This window comes from Pocillopora verrucosa, chromosome 10, assembly GCF_036669915.1.
Source record: "Pocillopora verrucosa isolate sample1 chromosome 10, ASM3666991v2, whole genome shotgun sequence".
Taxonomy (NCBI): domain Eukaryota; kingdom Metazoa; phylum Cnidaria; class Anthozoa; order Scleractinia; family Pocilloporidae; genus Pocillopora; species Pocillopora verrucosa.
Window position 1 is genome coordinate 314,653 of NC_089321.1, and position 24,412 is coordinate 339,064.

At 37.6% G+C, this 24,412-nt stretch overlaps 2 protein-coding genes across 4 annotated transcripts in view; both read left to right on the forward strand.

The window, feature by feature from the left end:
- The first annotated feature begins 1,736 nt into the window (after positions 1 to 1,736).
- LOC131769302 (neurofilament heavy polypeptide-like) lies at positions 1,737 to 6,750 on the forward strand. The gene is made up of 7 exons (XM_066173484.1): positions 1,737 to 1,846; positions 2,376 to 3,703; positions 4,109 to 4,249; positions 4,797 to 4,893; positions 5,471 to 5,569; positions 6,269 to 6,329; positions 6,640 to 6,750. Exons 1-7 carry the CDS (start codon positions 1,737 to 1,739, stop codon positions 6,748 to 6,750), a joined length of 1,947 nt encoding a protein of 648 aa, XP_066029581.1.
- A 1,804-nt stretch (positions 6,751 to 8,554) lies between these two features.
- The window catches only part of LOC131769315 (tubulin monoglutamylase TTLL4), a 44,075-nt gene continuing 28,217 nt past the window's right edge, over positions 8,555 to 24,412 (forward strand). For 2 of the 3 annotated variants that reach the window (XM_066173664.1, XM_059085042.2), the window contains exons 1-20: positions 8,555 to 10,151; positions 10,677 to 10,973; positions 11,808 to 11,918; positions 12,579 to 12,655; positions 13,384 to 13,473; positions 14,211 to 14,315; positions 14,928 to 15,010; positions 15,942 to 16,070; positions 16,202 to 16,327; positions 16,683 to 16,781; positions 17,291 to 17,338; positions 18,005 to 18,091; positions 18,625 to 18,738; positions 18,911 to 18,980; positions 19,640 to 19,672; positions 20,845 to 20,916; positions 21,127 to 21,204; positions 21,529 to 21,598; positions 21,933 to 22,003; positions 22,463 to 22,542. In XM_066173664.1, coding sequence (XP_066029761.1) covers positions 9,605 to 10,151; positions 10,677 to 10,973; positions 11,808 to 11,918; positions 12,579 to 12,655; positions 13,384 to 13,473; positions 14,211 to 14,315; positions 14,928 to 15,010; positions 15,942 to 16,070; positions 16,202 to 16,327; positions 16,683 to 16,781; positions 17,291 to 17,338; positions 18,005 to 18,091; positions 18,625 to 18,738; positions 18,911 to 18,980; positions 19,640 to 19,672; positions 20,845 to 20,916; positions 21,127 to 21,204; positions 21,529 to 21,598; positions 21,933 to 22,003; positions 22,463 to 22,542 — 2,387 coding nt within the window. In that variant the 5' untranslated portion in view covers positions 8,555 to 9,604. The remainder of the gene's footprint in view (positions 10,152 to 10,676; positions 10,974 to 11,807; positions 11,919 to 12,578; positions 12,656 to 13,383; positions 13,474 to 14,210; positions 14,316 to 14,927; positions 15,011 to 15,941; positions 16,071 to 16,201; positions 16,328 to 16,682; positions 16,782 to 17,290; positions 17,339 to 18,004; positions 18,092 to 18,624; positions 18,739 to 18,910; positions 18,981 to 19,639; positions 19,673 to 20,844; positions 20,917 to 21,126; positions 21,205 to 21,528; positions 21,599 to 21,932; positions 22,004 to 22,462; positions 22,543 to 24,412) is intronic. The other variant, XM_059085043.2, reaches the window with a different exon arrangement.

Consider the following 24,412-nt stretch of genomic DNA (forward strand, 5'->3'; position numbering starts at 1 on the left):
GTGCCGTGTGAACGTAGCCTCAGTTTATTGTGTGAACCTATGCGAGCCCGATATAGTTCTTGATTTTCAGTTCTTGCCCACAGAGCTCGTACCTTCCCTTCATTTCTAGCGCATTTTCTGAAGGCAGGCTCCGCCCAACAAAGAGGAACGCACGTCGGTGTAAACAATGTTTGGACATAATGCTGTATTACTTCTTTCCTTTTTATTTTTCTTTATCAAATAAGTCTTTAATATATTTTACGTACATATATTACATTTGATGATACCAGAAACAAAGTTGACTCAAGAGGTGTCAAGATCAGCGTAATGTTCTCCGGAATTGAGTTTCTTTGTTTGTAAAACAGCACTGTCTGTCGTCATGAACTTTTCCTGGAGCTCTTTTGGTAATGCGCTTTTTATTTCCATCCGTATTTCTATCTGCAAAAAAAAAACAAAAACAGCAAAAGCAGTAAAAAAAAAAAAAACTATATGCAAGTGATGGTCGAGGATCTGACTGAGAAATACTGCAACGAATACATTCGCAGATGAAAAACCACAAGAATAAAGACCATCACCAGACAAGACAGCTGCTGTCTTCATTACTTACTACTTTCAGTTTTCTGTCCGGAGATCTTATAGAATTTAATTTAGTCTGCTGTTCTGGACCCGCTGCAGATTCCTACAACAAATTAAACTGTCAAAAATCATGCCATATAGCTGATTCACTCATGTAAGTTTAACGTAAAAGCCAAGCATTTCTCGAAGAGTAAAGCGAGGTGACTTCCTCAAGGCCTCCTACAGTTACTCACTTAAAACTTGATTTAGCTCTTTATATTTCCTGATTCACCAAAACCCAAAGTGAAGAGTCTCTGAAAAGGCCAAACGTAACCTTTAATCCGATGGCTTACATGTGAAAGCTTCTGCACTAGGTAACTTGTGTGTTTGGCTGAATTCTAACTTTTTTTGTTCAAGTCAGGTGATATATAGGAAACTCACTAAATACCGATAATTTTTCAATAAACGTATACATCATCACAACGGCGTGATGCTGTATTCCTCTATGAAGTTTCCATCGGTCGCTCCAAAACAAGACGACACAACCCACTCTTCTGGCCTGGTCTATGGCTAATTTGGCACTGAGTTATAAGCTTACAGCTCCCTCGTTACAAAGAATGAAAAAGCAGTTAAAAAGACGTAGAGGTTTTAGAGGGAAGATTTTTTTAACTAAAAAAAGTAGTAGAAAAAACCGCATCTATGTGTTGTCTTCGTGCCTTACTAACTGGATTCACTCCCCTGTCAAGTGTATTTCTGGTTTTAAGAGGAAAATCAAGCAGACAACAAGACTTTTAATCTATATTCATTCCAATGTACCCAATTAGTGAACTACAAATATTTTACCTATTTTCGACACGTCTCAGGATTTTGAGGCGATCCTCTTTCAGTATGTAGAATTTGTTGTACGTATCTTCATCGCGCATAACTTAACGGGGTTTGCGCGCGCACATCAGTTTAGAACAACCACAGCTTTTTCTCTACGGCGAAAGCTACCTACAGTATCACGTCTAGCTATCATTTCTTTCAAAGAATGTAATAACTTTCTTTTTTATAAAATATCGATAAAATATTTATAGTGACGCAGCACATTGAAAATGAGAATGATATGTTGACGTCATGGCTACATGACATCACAATGGATAAATAGGAGATTTTCATTCTTCTGAAACGTGTATGATCGTTTTGACCACAAGGAAGCAATCATGAGTTTTTTGAAGAAAATGCAGAAGAAAGGTCAAAGTAAAAACCATCGAGAATTGTACTTCAGAGCTTCGGTTCCTTCTGCGACTCTGGAATGTGTCGAAGACAAATGGTAAGTGGAGAAAAAGGAGAAAAAAGGTCATCGGAAAGGTTTACCGATAAGCATGGGTGTAATAGATTTAGGAGAAAGTTTTTGCTCTCTGCACTTTTGAGGTAGTGAAAGAATACATCAGTTAAGTTGCAAAACAGGCAAGAAAATATCGAACAGTTTGTTTTTAAGTCTGGGACGAAAACTAAATGACGTACCAATGGATTTTTCAACTTAACCAGCGATTCTTTTGTCCAGTTGAGGCGCGCTGAATCTCAGTTTTAAGAAGCCGATGAAGTGTTTTTGGAAATCGAGGACATAGGATAGCCCTTAGAAATATTGGTGAGATTCGGAAAATGAAATTGACTGGAGTAAAGACAACGAGAATAAAACAAAAATTAACAAGAAAAATGAACAAGAAGTTTTATCACCTTTTAAGGAATTAAGGCAAGTTCATAAAAACTGAGTTAATTTCTACTTTCTTACTCTTAGAGTCGTTAGGGTACTTCCTTAAATTACATGAGTTCACTTTACCTTCGTAATTATCCTACAGTCTCACAGACAAGGAAGACAGCACGAAGGAAGAAAGCAGAAAATTGTCGCGTCCAGGATCCTTAAAAAGCTTCCGGAAGGAAAACCGCAATGGCAATGTTACTAGTAATATTGCCTGTTCCAAGGGGGCTACCACAACGGCCTCTGCTGCTCCACGTGCTCCATTGTCAGACGTGGTTGGTGACCATGAGAAAAAGAGGCAAGGGAAAGTTGGTGCTGACACTAAGGGTGATAGTCCTAAGAAGGCTTCGTGTCGAAGGAACAAAACAAGATCAGGACCAACAAAGGTCAACAAGAAAGCTCCACCTCCGCCTACTTCTGAAAGGCCTTCCGTTTCTCATACCAGTCCATCCCAATCTGTTCCGTCTCGTCCTATTCCGGTGCGCCCAGCTCCCCCTCCACCGCGTCAACCACGTCTTCGTAAGGCGGCTCCACCTCGCCCCCCTCCACCGACTATGAAGCAGCCTGGAAAAAAGGGTGCCAAAGGACCGAGCATTATTAAGAAGAAGGCAAACGAGATTTGCAAATACCCAAAGGATCTGAACCCGTTTGCAAATTTCAGCAATGCCACCGATAATGACTACCCGTCACAGAACAGCAAGAAGGCCTCTAGACCTAGTCGCCAAAGGCACAGAAGAAGACCAAAGAATTCTAAAAGTGAAGAATATCCAATGGATAAAAATCCATTTACTGAAACTAATGAGATGAGGGAAAGGGTCTCCAGTGCTCGTCGCCAAAGGCTTAGAAGAAAACGGAAAGAATCTAAAAGTGAAGAATACCCAATGAAAGACAATCCATCCAGTGATGCTGAAGAGATGAGCGAGAAGCCCTCCCACACTCATCGTCAAAGGCGTAGAAGAAAACGAAAAGCATCTAAAAGTGAAGAACACTCAATTAAACACAATCCATTGAGTGATTCCGATGAGGGGAGGAGCTCTTCGTGTTCGGAGTGGAACGAAACTTCTGACATATGGTCTGTTTCTTCATTGGAAGATATTCAGTTTGTGGTGAACACTGCCACAGTAGAAGAGGTGAAAGCAAAGAGTACACAGCAAGGTCTGGCAACCAACAATGAAAACGAAGAACAGGGTGGGAGAACAGATTCTGGTGACTCAAAGGCCCAGTCATTCCCATCTGATAAGAAGATCTCTCCTGACGATGTCCCTTCCACAAACAAGGATAATAGCTCTGCAAGTGTCGGATCAACAAACCTTGATGCTTCGACTGCCAAAGACTTTACAGATGTTGGCGGTCGAAGGATCCTCAAGCAGGCAGAACCCTCTGAGCAAGCTAATGATATGGAAGAGTACCAGGGTGGAGACGGATCTGGTAAGTTTTATGTATCTGCTCATGCACGACAAATACTGAAACGAAGAGGGGATCGGAAATCCAGTTCCTTTTTGCTGTAAGAATGCTACACAATAAACCCTATAGAGGGAAAAGCACTATAAAGTAGTGCATCTTCATCTACCGAACCGTAAAAAAGAGACATTAGAAACATTTAAATCTGCGCGTAAGTAAACTTCAAAATGATTCTTGATTGTTGCCAGTACTTTGATTCGTAAAGTGGTAATGTATCTGAAGATGCATCTGCTAATTGCATCAGATGCAATGCCACTCCATGAATAAATTGAAGGGATTCAACTGGTTCAGTATCAACTTCATTGGACTGTGTTTATATTCGCCTTCTCTTTTGAATATTTGAGCGCGTATATTTTATAAAATTATTTTTAGACTCCAATTCAAGGAATCATTGCCCAGAGTTGGCCATTTACCTGGATGCAGAACTTCAGGTTGTCGAAAGCGAGTTGCTCTCTCTGCAGAAGGTGATGGTTAAATTGCAATCAGAGATGAAAGAGGCAATGGACACTAAAGGTTAGTTTTCTCGTGTCTTTTTCTTTGCTTGGGGCATTATAGGGAACGAACGTATTTGCTGACATCGTGCAAGACATCGATACTAACAATAATTTAATGAAAGCGGCAAACTTAAATTTGCCCTGGCTACAATTCGGCCCACAATTCCACAGTTTACACCCGTAATGTGGATGAGGAACATCAGGGTGGGGTTTCTACGGATGAAAATACAGAAAAATCGACCATTTTTTTGCATAAAAGTCATTTTCGAGGGCGACTCACTGAAATCCCTGACCTCCTTTCAAATGTTCCCCCTCGCCAAATGGAAGACTGACTCTCCTCTCACCGCATCTCTTTAAATCTCTGAAACTAGTGTACTGGCCTTAGCTTTCTTCGATCGCACTACGCTCCAAGAGAAGTTTTGCCTCGATCTAAGAAGAGGTAATCTTCCGGTCATACCGATCTCGGAAGAGGTAATCATCCGGTCATACCTCTGCAGCATATGGCGGGTGATGCAAGGGTAACTAATTGGACACAAATTCAATACAGCCTTCTTTACCGCTTGTAGATTGTGAGGCCGAGTTTGAAAGCTTATCGCTTGACTGGTTGACGCTCAACAAGTTCCGTTCTGAACTTAACAAAAGGAAAAAAGACCTTATTGTTCTGTAAGTACTTGTTTACGCTACAAAGCTGTTTTAAAAACATGCGCACCAGTTTAGAACAAGTGAACAAGCCCAGCTATGGGATGGTAACTAAAGCTCAGCAACAAACACGATTGATTCGCCTGACTCTTACTGAGATCGTGAGGCACACGATCAAATGTTCCTTTATCAAAATGAATTTGTTAGCTCTGGTATATGTGATATCAAATTCCAAGCAATTTTTCCGTCAATGTATTTACATTATCACTGAGCGTTGACAGGAGCCCATCGCGTTCACAGGAGCCGTTGATGATTCACACTGTATTTTCTACTTGAAAGTTTACTACGTTTAATGTGCCTTATTTTTCGTCCGTTTTGTATTTAGTTCCAAACAAGAAAACCCGAAGGAGTGTTTGAAGTTCTTACGTGAGGACCTGAAATGCCTAGTTGAAGTCAAAAGTGAGACTCAGTTATTTTTTTTTAAAGCTATTCCCTGTTTGTAATCGTTCTATTTCGTAACGTATCCCAAGCAAATGTGTTTTCGCAATCTTTGACCTGTCTTCCATCATGTGGTGAGTGATGTTTTTCACGTTTTTTGCAGGTTGGAAGAAGACAAAAGAGCACAGAGCTCAGGTGAAGAATGTCTTGGATCTTATCCTCAAGTTGGCCAACATGGCCTGAATGGCAAACTTTATCAAAAGTAAGAAACGTGCAATTAACTTGAATTTAAACACATCTGGTTCTCTTCACATAATCTGACTCTGTATTTTGCCACGAGTTTGCCACAGATCATTTTGATTATACTTATTCATTACGGTAACAATGGCTAATTCTGCTTTTTGTTTTCCTGTTTTTGCAGTTTTGATTTTACAAGAATTTCCTTATTTCTGGCTCGGGTTGTGTTGTAATATGTTCATATATGACTTGAAATCCTTTGTAAATCTCTAAATTCTGCCAATCACTTTAGTTAAGCCGGCAGTTTCATTTTTCAATGCAAAGTTCTTAACCCAAGAGAATTATTCAGATATTATCTGTGAATAGCGAGAATATTTCGCATGTCAAACATTAGTCATGTACATAACTATTATGAATTCATTTGATTGTACTGTTGTAAATATTTTCGTTTTTTTATCATGAGTAATGTTTATTCATTTTTTTTCTCTTTTTTTATTACTCGTAATTATTTCATGATTACGTAAATACTTCTTTTGTATTGTAATATCTTAAGTTCAGAGTTAAGGTTAAAAGAGCAGACCTGACTAGACATATTTTCATCATCACATTTTTATGGTTTTTTTCGATTACGCTGTGTTTTGCAAAGGGGAAGCTAGCAAAATCTAAGGCGACGTCATGTTTTGCGTGTTAATTTCAATCTAATGGTTATGTTTCGTCCAATCAGATACGTTGATTCAGAATCATTTGTAATGGAGGTGACGTATGCGGTCACAGAGTCACTGCACGTAACTGAACATTTTGCCTTTGGCACTGCACTCTTTTTCTTTTTTCTGTCTTTTCAGTTCTCTCTTCTTTTTCTCCTATTTTTTTATAGCCTTTTCATTTTGTTTTTAAGTCGGTAGGTTTTTAGTTTTTTTAGGTATTTTTATGAATTTTAGATTTTAACTAGGGTATTTTAGGTATTTTGTAATTCGGTTTTAATTTATGTTTTTTTATTTTCTTCTTTTTTTTCTCCTTCATTGTTTCCTTTTTTTCTTTTCTTTCTTTCTTTCTTTCGTTCACTTTATTTTGTTATCATCATTTTTCAATATTCAGCCTTTTTCCACCATCTGTATTAACAGTGATTCAAACGCTGTTGGTTATGTCAAGTGGTTTTCAGGCCGCATGTGTCACTTTCCTCCTACGATTCATATCAGCGCTGATTAGTAACCAAACGTAAAGAGACTGGGACTCATTAAGTTTAACGTCACTGCATAGCTTTACCTTGGAAAAGAGCAACGTAATCGCTTCATTTTTTCCCTTTCAAATTTCTGCGATATAAAATTTGGAAAATTGTAAAGTTTTGAGTTGTATGATTTGTTTTCCCCATCTCTCACATTTCACTGTGATTTGTAAAATTAATTGTTATAAATAAACCTAGCTGTAAAAAGAATCAAGTGTTAGCTTCATTCTATCATGGAAAGTCTATCTTTTTACTCTGTTTCCCTTTTGATTCGCCATGAAAAAAAGCAATTCATCGTGTTTTGACGAAATTAAGAGATCCTCGCAGCTGAGAACACTACTGAAACGAGTAGCTGAAAATAGTGTTCCTAGCTGCGAGGATCTCTTAATTTCGTTTTTTCACCGCAGTGCAAATACATGAATTTCATATATCTAAAATCATCATTCATCGTGTTTTATCATTTGGATAGGTTTCATATTTTTACATCGAATTGTAACTCTCCTGGGTGTTTGAAAATTTGGGCAATCAGGCGTCTTGTTAGTGCGAGCTAACGTTAAAAGGTCGCGATCGTTTATTTGATCGACCATGTTTGATTTGCAGTTAGAGTGGACGGTGGGGGTAGGGGGCGGGGGAAGGGAAAAAAATAAATAAATAACCACTCCCACACACCCACCCCTCTCCTTATTTTTGACCGTCGACCGCCCCCTTGGTACAAATTTATTTCTCTCCCCAGCCTTCCGCTGCCATTAAAATAAAAAATGGCGGCCATAGTATTCGTTATGAAATTACTGAGCACTCGCTCGCCAAAATTACGCCTCTTCTGCTGGCTACACATGAGGCCACATGCTGCGCAGCTAGCCGCGCCCCTGATTTGGTGTAGATTAAAACCAAGTGTGGTTCTTGGAGTAGAATGTGGAAACACTTACCTTCGAAACTGTTCATTACACTGGAAGATGTCAAGATTGAAAGTAGTAACTTATCACAGCATTAACCTGGAGTAAATTTTTTTTGACTTTGTCGTGTGGGTTTAACTCGAATTTTGACCTCATCAAACTGCCTTCCAGACAAAATTTTTGTGACGATCTTCACTTAAAAAATAACACTCCCCTCCCCACTCAATAATAATAATAATAATAATAATAATAATAATAATAATAATAAAAAACTTACGCTATTTCATTCCATTTTTATCAATATTTTTAACGACTGTTCACCGAATATTGTGGAGGTGGCTTGTGGTGCCCCGAAGTGGCGCTGACACTGAGGTGAGTTTCTGTTTTAGGATGTACTAAAACAGTGATGTATTATGGCAAAAGAAAAATGATTTTTTCCTGCAACGATTACAATATTTTCGGCGTTGCTAGAATTGGAGAAACAAAGAATATTCTAAGTTTGAGTGGCCAATCAGAGTACAACTTCCGCGATATCCTCTCCTCATATTGATAAAATATCATCAATATTTTAGGAGAAAACATTAAACACCCGTCAGTACTTCCTTGTATGTTATTAAAGTCTCAAAATATGATCTCTTTAAAATTGTAAAATAACTCTTTGTTGAACAGCCGAAGTCTAATTTGGATATGGAGGGATTTAGTTTTATTTTTTATATTGTCTGTTAGCTAATCTTCCGTCTGAATACTGCTAAAACACAATTATATTATATCATTTAAGCCGGATGAGTGCCCTGACGCTGTAAGGGGCATTGTGCTTTGCGAAGCACGTCGCTGTGATTGGTCGATTCGTTGCCACGGTTATCAACAAAGTTTGCCCAGTTTACCCGGCGCAGAAATAGAGTGAGTTTCGAAATTTATGTGAGCTGCGAAACTTGGCTTTTGACTTTGTTCCTTTGATCTGAAAGACTGTAATTGCGAATCTGAAAGCTTTTTACGAGGTACAGCGTTTTGTTTTGAACGATCAACGACTTTTCCTTGGTCCATTATCGATCATACCGTTTGTAACTTTTCATCGTCTAAAGTTGATCATCGGAGTGAATTCGAAGGGTAAACAACAACTGGTAAGGACAAAATCAACAGATTTGTAGAGTCCATCGTAGAGATTGGATTCTGTAGAAGAAGTTTGTGGCTTTAACGCTCGATTGGTGAGCTAATCAGGGAATTATTTGACGAAAGAATTATCACGTCAAATTAATGACATTGAAGAATTCTTCAGCTATTCAAACCAGTAAGTAAAGGATTGTATTGGTTTTGACTGCTTTATTTGAGAGTGTGAAGACGTCAGATTTCGAAGTCTAACTCTGCTTTGGATCTCGAAGTCGTCAAGAGCTAATCAGAGGATATTCAGGTCTCTAGGAAGTCGATTTATCACGAAAATTAAGATACAAGGCGAAACATTTCGAATCGACCTTCAAATCCAAGTATCTGTTTTTCAGCATCTACACTGTACACCTGGTGGTACCAGCTTTAATTTTTATTTCTTTACAAAAACAATTTTTACTACAGCTTCTTTTTGTTGTGCTTCAAATCATTGGCAACGGTAAGAAATGTTTGTTAGCCTCTCCAGTTAAAGTAACCCTCATTTGTTAGACAATGCACTGAGAAACGTGAGTCTTTCGAACTGTCAGCAATCAAGTCAGAGGAGAGAAATATTTCGTATTTCACCGTCGGAAAGTTGTTTTGCTACGATAATTCTTTAGAACAATTATAGCCTCGAAACGTGTATTTAAACTCCGTAAAAATGTATTGATCACGCTAAAACTTCGAGCCACAAAAGTTATTTACTTTGCACGTTGTTGGAAGTGAAAGCGTATCAACACGAAGGCGTCACATCTATTGTTCATGTTTTTACGTTTTACTGAGGGGTGCTTTTGAGGACGAAGTCATGAATTCCAAGGTACAGCTTGATAAAGCTTTATCTTCGAAGCTCAACGGGATTCAGATTACTAATCATTTGAGCAAGTTATCCAGAGCAAAAGCGACGCCGCCTGTTCTCAAATCGCAGCCTATTAGCCCACAGAAATCGTTCAAGTTCATGCCGCATCCCCCTCAAAACCGAAAGTCGGTCGGCTTTCAGAACAGCAGGAGAACTGATGATCAGAACATTAAGCCAGCGCCTCCTACAGAGCCTCGTGGAAAGAATTATATGGTGAGAAAGTTTTACGACGTAAGAAAAAAAGACAGTGTTGTTGACGAAAGCAGGGTTAGCGGAGATGGAGAATCACTAGAGAATGAGGAATTTTACGAGAAGTCAAGGTGTCCGTCATGGGAGCGTATGCCGGGCGATGGATGTATCTCTGATATTGCTGAAGAAGATGAAGATGCAGAAGAAGAAGATGGCGACATGGATGAGAATGATGATGATGATGATGAGGAGTCTGTTGAGGACAACTATGACAATGATTTCTATGAATGCGATGACCTTGATGAAGGTAATAACTAATACTCATGTTGAAATTGGCAAACTCCAAGCTTTAATAATGCACTTTGCAATAACTATAGTGATCAGTTTGGAAAAAAAAAACTAATTTCAACTCAGTCACCTGCTTTTGTTGTTGTTGTTGAGGCAGGCAGACATTTGAATATTTTACAGCAGTTGCATTCAATCTTGGTACTCTTGCCCCATGACACAGTCGTATATGTGACATATTCATCTCTAAAGTTTAAATGAATGGAACAAAGAAACAAAGACAAATAAACAATTCAAAGGACTGGTCAAGATTTTTCTTTTAAGTTTCTTCCCAAGAGTATTCTTGTTAAAGTGCATTTGACTTGATGAACACAACTCAATTTTTAAGTTACTTCCCAAGAGTATTCTTGTTAAAGTGCATTTGACTTGATGAACACAACTCAATTTTTACTAATGCCTGTCTTAACACAATATCAACTGTTGGCTATTGCACAATGTAAGGGAGATAAATATGCTATAATGTTAAAATGTTGCTTTTATATTACAGCAGGCTTTTCTGATGGTGATGATGATGATGGTTCTCAGTCACTGATTAGCACAGCTGCTTCCTCTCGTGTTTCTACTGCCAAAAGTAGAGCATCAAGTGCAAGACCAATGATGTTAGGTACTCGCAGATGGTCTGGTACAGTAGGATCATCAAACCCAAGTTCTGCATCATCCAAAAAAACAAATGCATGGGCATCAACAGGTGACGATGAAAAACAAGAGAAAATTCCTCCTCTAGTACCCAGCCTATTTCCTCATATATCTCCAACCATCTACTTTTCTGTGGAGGGAGAAAAAGGTAAACTGAATATAAAACTGTGTATTTTACACTTCAAGGAGGTATTGTTTTCTCAGCGTCATAAACTTTAAACCTTTACACCCTAACCTCAGTATCTATTTTCTCCATGCTCTTCTCTCCAAATTTCTCAAGGTGCTGGCAAGGAGAATTTGTTTAACAATCAATAGTTTCTTAAGTTAGTGATCACTTCCTTTATTCTCATGACCTTAATGTGTGATTCAGGGCTGATATTATAGGGAGAAATTAGATGCTGGTCACTCTTAGGGGCAAGGGTCAATTAAGTATAAAAATTTGTTGAAGTTTATCACTTGGAATTGCAGTTCAGAATAATATTCCCACAGCACATGCATGATTTTATTGTGATATATTTTAGTAATTTTATCCAAAGTAAATTTTAAACTTAGTACAAGTACATTCTTAATTAATGGTCTTCATTGTATAATTATATGATTTTCTCAATCATATATTTAATGTATAAACAATCAACTTAGATTAGTGGGATTCAAATCAACATGCAATCATTAAATGACCTTGTAGACTAGGCACTGAATCATTATTAACATGCAGTATAAAAAAGTTTTTCCAGCCTTTTAGTGTTATGATATTGAATGTTGTCTTGTTATAGGTAAGTCCAGTTCAGCTGCATGCAGTCATGTACAGTGTTGAGTACTAAAATCATGAAACACAAACTGGGAGCAAAATATCGTTTAAACTAAAGCAAAATAAGTACTTTTAGTTTTTTCTCTAAGCATTTAATGTACAGTACTGTACCTGTATACTGAATATATTTGCTATGGTAACTTATGTACAGTGTATCTCTATGATCTTTTGTAGTGGGTCAACTTTCACCTGAACTGCGAAAACTCCTCCGGTGGAAGATGAGTTCTATAACACCAAATGTTATCAAGCAGTGTATTGCAAGAGCTGGCTTTAAACCAACTAAGAGTAAGTTGTTATTCTATTACTGATTTCAGTCATACAAGTAGTTTCCTTGCTTGACTGTTTTAAGTGCTGTAAAGTAGTTTAGATTAATATGTGTATACAATTGCGTACATGACATGTCGTTACTGTACATCAGAAAGCAAACATGTAAAATAATTAATCTCCCTATTTTTGTCTCAATGTGTGGAAAAACTGGTTTGGATTATGTGCTGAATGTCTTTATGTACACTGTAGTTAGCATCAGAGAACAAGCTTGAAAGAGATTTTCAAATCTTTTCATTTACCCCATTGTCCTGAAAAACTACAAGTAGTTTTAATTACATGGCTGCATAAACTTGCTTATATACTTATAGGGAAGGTGAGGAAGACTGTATGCTAATGTTTTGTATTAGAGCTTTGTAGAAGCTCCCAATATAAAAGGTACACATCTCTTGGTTTCCATAGAAAGAAAGGAAGGAAGGACTGTATTAAATCTTCTGACTCCTACAGACTGGATATGATAGCCCAGTCTCAGCCTTTTAGTTTCTTAAAATTTATATTGTAGTCAGGTTTTTCTGTAAGAATTAGTTGTACAATTGTGCACATCTCACTGAAGATGCCTGAGAAAGGTGTTTAAGAAAAATATTCATTAAATTAATATTTTGATTAATGTCTACTGTTAAGCAGGGAATGACTGGCTAGGATACTGGGGCAAACACATGAAAGCAAACTGTTTTAAAACTGTCAGAGAATATCAAAAGGTAAGAAGTCATCTTTGTTCTTATGTGTTTTAAGTATTAACAGTTACACAATTTTTTTTTCTCCTTTTTTGAATCTGAAATAAAAATACTTATAGGCTTAAAGTTTTGTATGACTCTATGAATCTAACTGACCAATCTGTAGTAACTATGCCTAAATTATGTAAATTGTTAATTGTGGGTCACAGTATAGAGGGTTTGTTGTCCCAAAGGCAGTAAGTTTTAAACCAGGATGGAAAGTTTGACTTTTCCTTGGTTTCTCTTGAAGTGTACTTGTATATATATATATTAGGGATTACATTTTGAGGGGTTTTACCTCAGACTGTAAGATGAAACTGAAGGGAAAAAATGTAAACAATTATAATGGTGTGCAAAACTACAAAGCTTAATGAAAAATTGTTGGGTAACCTTTGGTTAGTTACAACCGAACCCTGCAGCTACATGTACTGTTGTGTAGCCTTGCTACTTTATGCATGTACATTATAAATAAGTGATAATTATGTTAGTATAACTAACATATGTTCTTAGGTTGAATAAGAATGCTTTCTGTTCTTCTCAGGGTTAATTTACCCAAGCTTCAGTGCCTGAAAAATAGTTTGACCTCATTAAAGTTTAAAGATGCAAGGATAAGCTTGAAAGCTCATCACTCAGAAAGCATGCAAAAAATTTTACTAGCTGGTACTATTGCTGCATGGTCATGCCAAGTTTTTACCTTTCAATTTTTTTTCCAGGTTAACCACTTTCCTGGTACATTTCAAATTGGGAGAAAAGACAGATTGTGGAGAAATCTCTCCCGGATGATGGTGCATCACGGAAAAAAAGTATGTTCATCAGAAACTATTTACATTGGGTACTTTAAATCATTATTTTATAAAGAAGCTGGGTTCTAACAGAATGTGAAAATCTGTATGCTTAACCCTTCAACTCCCACATCAAATTTGTCATTCTCCTTACTGTCAACCATACAATTCTTATAATGTTAGTTCAGAGAATTTATATTCTTTATTGTCAAGCATCACTTAATATCTGGTTGATATTATATTGATATCATAAGTAAAATTCCGTCTTAGTCACTCATGGAAGTTGAAGGGTGAACTGATTTGTGTGATTTCCAGCTTGATCGAACTCTCCTAGACCATCTGGGAGGGAAGCCATTCTTAGACTAGTAAAATCTGCACTGAAAAATCTGGGATTCTGAATTCAAGGATGGTTGCATTTTTGAGATTTTATTTTATTTATTAATTTTTTTTTTTGCAATTTGGGGATTTTGTTTCAACTCCAGTTCACAAGGGAGATGCAAATTTTAAGTTAACCTAGCAGTGAAAAACAACATATCATTGTTGGAGTTCTGACACCCCTTTTCCAACCTCTGTAATGGAGATGTGCCCAGTTTAAGTCAAATTGTATTGTGTGGAGCAGATTATAATGCAGAACATACTGATACCAGGTGTTCAGCTGAAGTCAAGGAATAGAGCTCATTTGGCTTAAGCTTGTATCCATAATGATTGTTTAGAACATCCCTCATTACTAACTGGCACCTTTGTTGTCATTTCTACAGGATTATGGTTTTGTTCCACAAACTTATGTTCTGCCTTATGACATGAAACTACTGAAAAGGGCTTGGGACGATGCCAGCAGTCGACAGAAATGGATTCTCAAGCCAGTAAGAAGCATTTCATTGCCTTTGTTATAATTATGTATTAAAAACCCTGGATATCTAAAATAGTTTATGTGCAGTTTCATGACACAAGTGTAACATCTTCTCTGGAGTAGTATCAATGTTTTCCATGTAAGCCAGTCACTAGTAATTATCTACAATTTCAAGTAAAACATTATACTGTTGTCTGTTAAAAGTTTTTTTGTGTTTGAATGGTCCCCTTTTTTGTGACTGCCACTGTATTTGAGGCATTTCACCACTGTGCAAACTTGAGTTAATCTTTATCATGACGATCCATAGTACAGCCTTGATTATGTGCATATGTTATGACCCTTTTGGAGGTATGAAGGGTGACTAACATGTCAAGACTGCACTTAATCAATTATATAACTAGCAATTAAGTCTTTGATTTGCATGGTATCGTTAGATTTTTTAACCCTTTAACTCCCAAGATCTGATTGTTAATTCTCCTTTCTAGCTGCTACACATTTCCTCATATATCAGTTATGAGAATTTAGTGTTAGATCAAGATAGCAACTTCTGCTTGTACCATAGGGAGAAGTTCCATGTTAATCACCTCTGAGAGTTAAAGCGTTAATCTGTTTTTTTCATGTACAGCCTGCTTCAGCCAGAGGGATTGGAATCCGTGTCATTCACAAGTGGAATCAAATTCCAAGGAAGAGACCTGTTATTGTTCAGAGGTATGCTGTATATTTCCCTCTGAGTTTATTTAACTAGTACATAACTTGTCTATATGTACTACTCAGTATCGTAGGGATAATACTCAACAATAGCAATTGCAATGCTCTAGTACATGTACATTAATTGTGTATACATGGTAGAGAGATGCCACAACCTTTAGAGATTTCAAGTCCAGAGTTTCATTACTCATGGGTGACAATCATCACTGCAGTAAGGCTACTGTGACTGCCTTTCTTCCCACCCACTTCCCCAAAAAGATGAAGCACACCCCCAGAATAAATTCAAACATTAACAGGCTGTAATTCTTCTGCAGTGGTACTAATCCTTGTTGAATTGTAACTTAGCTGTACAGTGCACAATAAATGTTGTAGACTATAATTGGTTAAGCTCTGATGGCTGAGTGAGCACTAAGCATGTTCTTAAGAAGACTAGTCATTAATAATGGTAATAGGACTTTGTGTCATCCAATTCAGTCTGTAATCATACGAGTGATTTACAAAATTGGACGACTGCAAAGCGCTAGTCTGATTTGTCACTCACATGTATAGTTACAGACAGAATCGGATGACTCAAAGTCCTGCTACCAATAGTTATAATTTCTGAAAACAACAAATACATTTTGGACAAATATGTGTAGGAGAGAAAATGTTTAGATGGAAAATTCCTTAACTTTTGGAAATTCCACAATTTTCCTAGGATAAGTGGTTTTTGCTATGGTTATTGTGATCAATTCTGTGATTGGTGGATTCGACTGAAAGGACTAAGTATGGTTGGCTGCTTCAACTGTCAGATTGCAAGTGTCCGATTACAGCCAATTATCCGATTACAACTGTACTGAATATTTAGTGTAGAATAAAGCAGCTAATGCACCAATCACATTTGAAGAAATTGTAACAATTTGATTAATATCATCATTGTTGTGATTTTTAGGTACCTTGCCAAACCGTTTCTCATCAATGGAAGCAAGTTTGATCTTCGAATCTATGTCTACGTCACTTCATACGATCCACTTAGGATATATGTCTTTGAAGATGGGCTTGTGAGATTTGCAACATGCAAGTAAGTTTTCAAAGACTCAAGTATGACATACAATAAATAGATGTGTGCATGGTTAAGTAGTTGTGAAGGTTAATTTGTCCAAAGCTACACTGTACACCTCCTAAGATTCCCATCTCCATTTTGTTTTCAAGGTACTCATCATCCATGAAAAGTTTGAGCAACAAGTTCATGCATCTGACAAATTACAGCATCAATAAAAAGAATGAAGGAGCTTACCAAGCGAATTCAGATGAAACTGTTTGTCAGGGACACAAATGGTAGGTTAAAGTAGTGTTGTTCATTCACTTGTACATGTACTTACTGTAATAAGCTTAAACCCCTAAACCCTAACAGTGATTGACTTCAGTGTGGAGAACGTAGTTACAAATTTTAAAGTGTAAACGATTAATTTGTTTAGCTTTGCAAAGAAATGTGTTGGGGTAGAGCAAGCTCAGTACAGACGATATTCCGACGCCGTCGTCAAAAAATTATTCTTTCTGTCAGTACTTCCAAGTTATGGTACATTTTAATTTGGAGTACATTTGTATTTAATTTGATTGCAACCTTTCTCATAGATAAGCTGAAAAATAAACATTCCATTTTGCTAATTAAACGTGACGCTTCTGTTTGTAGGAGTTTGAAAGCTCTTTGGGGTTACATGAAACGCATGAACATCAACCATGTTCATGTTTGGGAGACAATTAAGGATTTGGTTGTCAAAGCCATCATAGCGTAAGTAACAGAAAGTGCTGTTGTTGTAAAGTAATACTCACTGGAAAGTTAGTAAAATCCATCTTGACAAGTACAGCTGCACAACAGTCCATAGGTTGAAGTTTCTTTAGTAACTCAGCTAGTTTGAACTTGCGTTAGTTTGGCCATAAAAGGCAGAAGCCGCCAGCATTATAGAACGAGTTCCTGCGAAGGTGGCGTAGCGGCAAAAACAAGATACCGACACGTTTACTGATCAGTTTTAACGTTTTTTGAGCCGCAAATGTCTTACGGAGATGATAACTTTGAAAACTTTGTAGATAATAAAGAACGCATGTAAATTATCACTATAGATACATTTTTTGTCGCATTTTGCTGAAAACTTGAACCCTGTCATTACACTGTGCTTGTCCAAGAATCTGAAGGTCTATTTTTACTTATTTCTACATTTTCACCATTTTCGCCGTTTCTTTAAATCTTAACATGCACAAGAAAATTTAGTGAAATTGAACTTCTTGATGTGAATGTTTCAGTTCTGACTCAGCGGTAAACACCATGGTGAAACAGAATGTGAGAAAAAGGTAAGAGACTGCAGTTGGTCTTGAACAACATTTGTGCATTTTGAACAGAGTTTAGTTATAGTACGTACGCTATGATTGGTCTATTTACCGGGCTGTTTATGGCTGTATGCCCCCCTCAATTCAAAATTTTGTTTGAATTGATATCTTCGCGCACTATTTGAACCCAGAGATGTAACAAGTGTAAGTATTAACATGATTTCGAGTGTAATTTGGTGCTCATAAGCACGAGTAATTTTTTCAAAGACGACAGAATTGCATGAGCTCATAGGGCAAGTGCTATTTGTAATCTTTGAAAAATTTGCAAGTGCTTATTACACCAAAAAGAAAAAGTTATGAAAAAGAAAAATTATGTAATTACTTGGTTAGTAATATACTTGAAAAAACATTGCAGAAAGTCGAGACAAACGAAATTTGAAAGCGTGCGCGCGCCATTTGTAACTTGCACTTGTGCTACAACTTTGCACTCGTGTTACATGAGAATGCGCTCGTTTTCAGCTAATCAGAAGCGCGTATTTTTTTTAATGTACTTCGTCAATATCTTACTAAACTCGTTTTCATGGTCCGTACGGTAAGTTACAAAATCTGTTTTTTTTTACTGCTGGAACATCTAACTCAGTCAGTATTACTAACTGTAATACCTTTACTACCATCTACAACATTGTCTAGATCTTGCTGTCATGAGCTTTTTGGATTTGATGTCATGTTGGATGAGACCCTTAAACCGTGGCTACTAGAAGTGAATATATCTCCAAGGTAATTCACGCATTTGTCATGTTCAGAAATATTGACCACGCGAGAGATACCAGTATTCAACCGAAATTCACATACTCAAGAGATTGAAATACTGACCTCGCGAGGGATATGTATCCAACTCAAAAATTTTCATTCTTAAGGGATTGTAGTTCTATGGTGTTCTTGTGAACCCATTCAAATAATTGTTTTCGCATGCAAAAAAATTTTTTTTCCATGGTCCGCCAGCCATTGGAACATAGTAAGGGACAAGAAGGCTGCCATTTATAATTTTTCTCATCGAAAACGAGGATGATTTTTAACTTATTTTTCAAAATGTTTTTTAATGCACATCTTGTGTTAATTGATTTATTGCGGGACATTTACGAGCATTCGTTTTGTTTACTCTTTGTCTGAAGTGCAATAAGATGCGCAGCAAGTTGTGTAAAAGGGTGTGCAATAGGATGCGCAGTAAGATGTACAATTAGGTGCGTATTGAGATGCGCAGAAAAATGCGCGTTCGTTAATCGAGTAAACTTCGTCAACTTCCTCCCCAGTCTTCACTCCACCTCTCAACTGGACCGTAACATCAAGGGACAGATGATAAAAGACCTGTTAAACCTGGCAGGGTTTTGCATCCCAGAAAACCTGATCACAACCTCAACTTCAAGGTCAGTCTAACTTTTGAAATATCAGAGAGAAATTGAAATTACGAGCTATTTGCAAATGATGAATAGTGAGGCACGTGACTCCGCCAACATGTAATTTTTCAATATGGTTGCATTGTGCAGCGCACATATGAGTATAATGTATTATGAACGTGAAATTCTTGTTTGGTTTCAGCACTAGTAACATGAACCAGTTTGTTCAAGATAAAGCTGTGACGGGTCTTTCTTCAGATGAGAGAGGAAAGGTGAATATATGTTATGGATGGCAAATACCTACAGATATTTAGAACAACATGTTTTTATGTTGTTTGCCAGTCTTAATTTACTGTGACAACGTCATATATATAATGGTAATAGGACCGAGTGGAGTCCAATTCGGTCGGTAATCATACGGGTGTTTAACAAAATTGGACGACCGCAAAGCGGGAGTCCAATTTGTCAATCAAGAGTATGATTACAGACAGAATTGGACGACAGGAAGTCCTGTTACCAATCAATCATAACGATTACAATTTCTAAAAACAGCAAATACATTTAGGTCAATTACCTCCAGTGGAGACAACGACTAAAGTAAAAAAATTCTGTAGTATGGTAATAGTCTAGATTTATGTTTCAAGAAGTGAAATAGTTAGACATGCTCTATTGAGTGCTTTTGTATCGGAGATTGCTGCTGACTTAATACTTCTCCTTCACTGACCCCAACATATAGTTTAATCATTTTACTTATGAGCCCGCCTTACGGATTATTAGAACGTACAAATGATGTTAAAAAGTACTGGCTATAGATACATTCCATTATTTGCGACAATGTAACAAGGAATTGACTTCGAACCAAGTCAAACTGTTCTTTTGTGTGTCGTCTTAATTTGTTTAAGTGTTGGACGTTATTTTTCTTGTGTTTCAGCATGCGTTTTATGTTCAACGTCATCTAGACGAGGTAGGAACGCATTTTACAACGCTTCCCTTCAAATTCCTTTCTTTTAAATGATTGCATCTAGAAATCTCACAATGCCTTAATTATTGAAATATCTTGCTGATCTTGCTGATCTTGCTGAAATATCTTGGGGCATATTTTCGCCAAACCTAAGGATCCTGTCACGAAAGAACAACGAACCGACGCCATTTATTCTATTCCTTGCAATGACTGTGATAACGAATACATCGGACAGACCAAACGCCAGTTTGGTACACGGTTAAAAGAGCACCAAAAAGCGGTTTTTCTTTGCAAAAAGGAAAATTCAGCTTTATCGGAGCATACTTGCCTAACCAACCATACAATTGGGTGGGATAATTCTAAAATTATCACTACTAATCGGCGTTACCACCAGCGCCTTTGTTTGGAGGCTTGGCACATTAACTCCGCCCACGCTCCTTTAAATCGTGACGATGGCGGTCTGCTTCCTGACGCCTATTTACACCTCGTCAGAAAAAAGGCCGCCAATTAGTGATCATATAAAAGGACCTCTTGTTGCAGCGTTTAGATCACCCCTGATGAAGGCACTAGACAGGAGTGTCGAAACGTTGGGTCTATGAATTGTAACTTCTTCGGTTACATTCATTAAATCTGCAAACCAGTGTAGCTTCAAACTATGTCTCATCTTGCTGACAGTTACACTACATGTTTCAAGAACTCGAAATTACTCCGCAGAGAGCGCTTAAAGTCTGCATCATTGAACAACAGACACTTGACCCTTTTACTGGCTTTTCTAGGATGCATTAGGATAAATTGCGTTAAAAACCCAAACGGAGGTTACCACACAGCCAGTCAAAAAAAAGAAATTAAAAAAAAAAAGAAAATGTCGCAATGAACTAATAAGACAATTTACGGTGAAATCAAGGAAAATGCTTCGAGCGCGGAAAGGCAAAAGGGACCGAGTAGTTGGGATTTGTGTTAGTGAACATCAGCATCTCGTTATTCAAGAGAGTATCGAGTTTTCTAAAACAATCACATAGGCTGTTGGAGCTTAAGAAACATCGGTTTAATCCAGTGCAATCCCTAGCTGCGTTCGTCACTTACTTTGGATTACTCGAATTTTGAATTTATTGGTAAGAAATTTTAATAATACAAACTTGTAATCAGTCCACTTCTCTTTCATTCATGTCTTTTAGCGCACGAAACAGTCAATCCTTGACATCTTGACACCAGACGACATTAGAATGCTTATGGAGACAGAAGATGAGGTACACTATACATTCGAATTTTTGAACAAATCTTTGTTTCCATTTCTCTTCGTAGTGAAAAGCAAAATTTACAAAGTTTATTGCTTATTATGTGTGTGTGAAATAGAAAAGTGAATTCATTTTATCCTTCATAAGAGACTGCCATGCATTCGAGAAAGTGAAACATGCCGTAATGTAGCATAGCTCGAGCGTTTTTATTTTCCCTCACAGAATAGTCGAAGAGGATGCTTTCAGAGAGTTTTTCCATCCATGTCGTCCAACAAGTATTTAAGATTCTTTGAGTCTCAGGTGAGGATAATTTTACGCACAAACAGTTATTACTGCCTCATTAAACCACGGGCAGTCCCTGCTTGTTGCCGAAGTTCGTCGCGCGACCAAAAGAAATCAGAGAAAAAAAGGAAGATTTTAGCGCGCCGCGCGGATTTATGTAGTAGGTACTACTTATAGTGTGTGCCGCTCTCAGAGGTCCGAGCGGTGCGCCAACCATTTCTTTCAATCACTGTTTTTTTCCCCCGAATGGTGCGACGGACTCCAGCAATTTTGCTCTCTTTTAAAATAACTTTCTCTTCCCTCCATCCTTGATCGAATTTTTTTCTGCCAATTTCCTTATAGAGATATTACAACATTTTGTTGGACGAATGGACAAGAAAATACATGAGAGAAGGGCGGAGCACAGTCCTGGGTAAGTTTAAATTCAGTAGAAAAAGCTAGGTCACCGTAATGTATATTCGGAAAAGTAAACTACGTTATTTGCAGTCTATGTATGTATTTGCGATATTTAGACTGGCTGGCTCAGTGCAGCACAGAGCTGGTTTAAATGGGGGCCAGTTTAAGACCAGACCACTACACCGGGAGTCGTGCGTTCCACAAACGTGAGCTGAACAAGTGTAGTCCGTGTCACTCTTTAAAACTCTGCGTCTTTTTGTTGCCCTTATGGTCTCAAGTTTTTTCTTGTTATGTTTCTTACGATTCTGCACTGTAAATGTTTATTTAAATTGGTCTTTTTTCTTACACAGGAATCGCTGTTCTCCAAGCACTTGGTGAAAAGAAACTTCATATTGGGGCAACCTCGGATCCAACACATCAAGTGAGGCTTAATTTTATTAATTGATTTATTTGTTTTCGCAAAGAAAGTAATCATTCCTTTAAAGATTTTGAAAATAGTTCGAAATTCTATTTGGATTACTGACTGACTGATTGACGACTAACTGATTGACTGACCGACTGACGGCTGACTGATTGACCGACGGACTGACGACTGACTGACTGACTGACTGACTGACTGACTGACTGACTGACTGACTGACTGACTGACTGACCAGCTGTGTAACCGGTTAGCTGGCCTGCTGACTGACTGACTGACGGACCGATCGACTGACTGAATTGATTGAATCGGATCCATCGAATGAATGGTTTTATCAAGTGACTTATAGACTGAAGAACTGACTGGCTGATTGATTTATTGATTGAGTAATCGATTGATAGCTCGATCACAAGATTTAAGGCTTTATCGATTAATTGATTGAGAGACGCCTTTTCCTCACAGTGGAATTGCCCTCAAGGTATAACGTACAGGTCCTCTTCCGCTCCAGCTCTCAGTTTGGACCACGGACTCATCAAATCAAGGTCGGTGTAAAAAATTAAATTCCAACTTAATGTCGATTGACAAAAACTGCATATCGCTGTTTGTTTGTTTTGATATTCCTGATGATAACATTTATTTAAAGTCAATTTATAGGTTGCCCTCAATCTGAAACATCATGTCACTCTCCGTCCATTCTCAGTGTTCTACATGTTCTTGAACGTTTCTTCTTTCTCTCAGACGCTTCTCAGCACCTGCTGCGAGAATAAAGGAGTGGAGCAACTCAAACTCTTCTATTAGGTACATGCTGGAAAGGTGCTGCATGGTTTTTTGGGATTGGCGCAGTTTCTTTTATGTTGACTTTGGTCCTTTTTCTACGATGGGTTCTGATTATTCTCCTCCGTGCTCTGTACAATACCTACACTACTTCCTTTGTTGTTCATCCTTGTTCCTCAGAAACTCATTCTAAGCTTGTTTAAGCTTTTTTCTAGAAGCTCTCTTGCCACTCTACTTCCTGGTTTTCGTGCTCAGATATTTGAGTTTGTTTGAAATGTTAAGCTTCTTTCTTTATTACACTTTAAAATTTTTTACAAGTTCGTATTTGCTATGTATTTACTCTGTAGTCCGCACACCTACTTTAAAAGCTACAACAGATCCATTGGTAATCAGAAGGATTCATTTCTCGCTTTAAGCTCTGTTAGTTGATTGTACTGCTCGCGCTGTTTCGAATTGAGATCATCACTGATTGTTTTGACTTTATTTTTCCTTCCTCACTGTTAGTAGGCTTTCCTCTGCTTCTTCAACTAAGACTATCAAAAGGTATTATGTCAGCAATTTTTCATGTTCCTAAACATGTCCCATATGAATATATCCAAATTTGGTTGCGTGAAAGTCTTCAAAGTTCAGTCTTAGTCCGGTTCTTTTCTCCCATGCAATTATTTCTCTCCCCTTTTTCCATTTCTTGCTTTTCACCTTTTTAGGAATAGCACAGCTTCCATCTTGAAAAATTCTCCGCGGAGAAAATCAGCTGTTACATCATTTAAGGGCAAAAGGTATTCTTTTTTTCTCCCGGTATTTCTTGGGACATTGAAAATTCATCACTAATTTCACATTACCTGTACGCATCTTTGCGACGAGGAGTGAGATTCTGATCGCACATTCCAGATTATTGAAGAGCTGAATGTGAAGAAAAGGAACTATCATGATTCAATACGGTTAAGTTGCACGCGTTGTATCGACAGATTGTTACAGAGGAAAGTCATGAACAGGATCATATCCAGGGTTCCCAGGAAAGGGATTTGTTTCTAAACATCTCTTTGTAGTTTAAGTCTGTCATTTTTCTCTTATCCTCAGAAGAGATGTATCCGCATGGCAAAATGTGACAGTGACAAACGAAACTTTGTTCTTCTTTCTGAACCTTTTCGTACTCCTTAAATTTTGGATCCTCATTCTAGTTTGGCGATTTTTCCTCTACTATACTTTATTACTAATCTCGACTTCTCTTTCTTTACTTTCCTCTTTTTCTGCCGGCCGATACCCGGAAAAAGACGACCGTCCTGATGTTTTTCCTTTTTCGTCCTCTCTTACCCTTCCATCTTTGGTACTCTAACTCTGTCTTTTCTTTTTGTTGTCCTCTTTTCTCCTCTCTTTATCAAATAGAAAACTTCGGACAACTCCACGATGTAAGTCAGCTCCTTCTTGTAGACGTAAGAATAAAGAAAATTCTGAAAGCTCTAATGAATCAGGGTAATATATATTAACTTTCACTTTTTGCCTTCATCTTTTTCTTTCATTTCTACATCAAAACTCTAATCTCTCTAGTTCACTCTACAACTATTTTAGCTATTTCGTCCCATGTTCCTGTAAATTAATCGTTAATTCACAACTGACAATCAATGAATTTCCATCAATGAA

Bases quoted from the DNA above. Each gene is read 5' to 3' on its own strand.
- LOC131769302 (XM_066173484.1), top strand. From the start codon at position 1,737: ATGAGTTTTTTGAAGAAAATGCAGAAGAAAGGTCAAAGTAAAAACCAT. The intron at 3,704-4,108 runs GTAAGTTTTATG...AATTATTTTTAG, and splicing joins CCAGGGTGGAGACGGATCTG to ACTCCAATTCAAGGAATCAT. The intron at 5,570-6,268 runs GTAAGAAACGTG...TCGTCCAATCAG, and splicing joins AATGGCAAACTTTATCAAAA to ATACGTTGATTCAGAATCAT.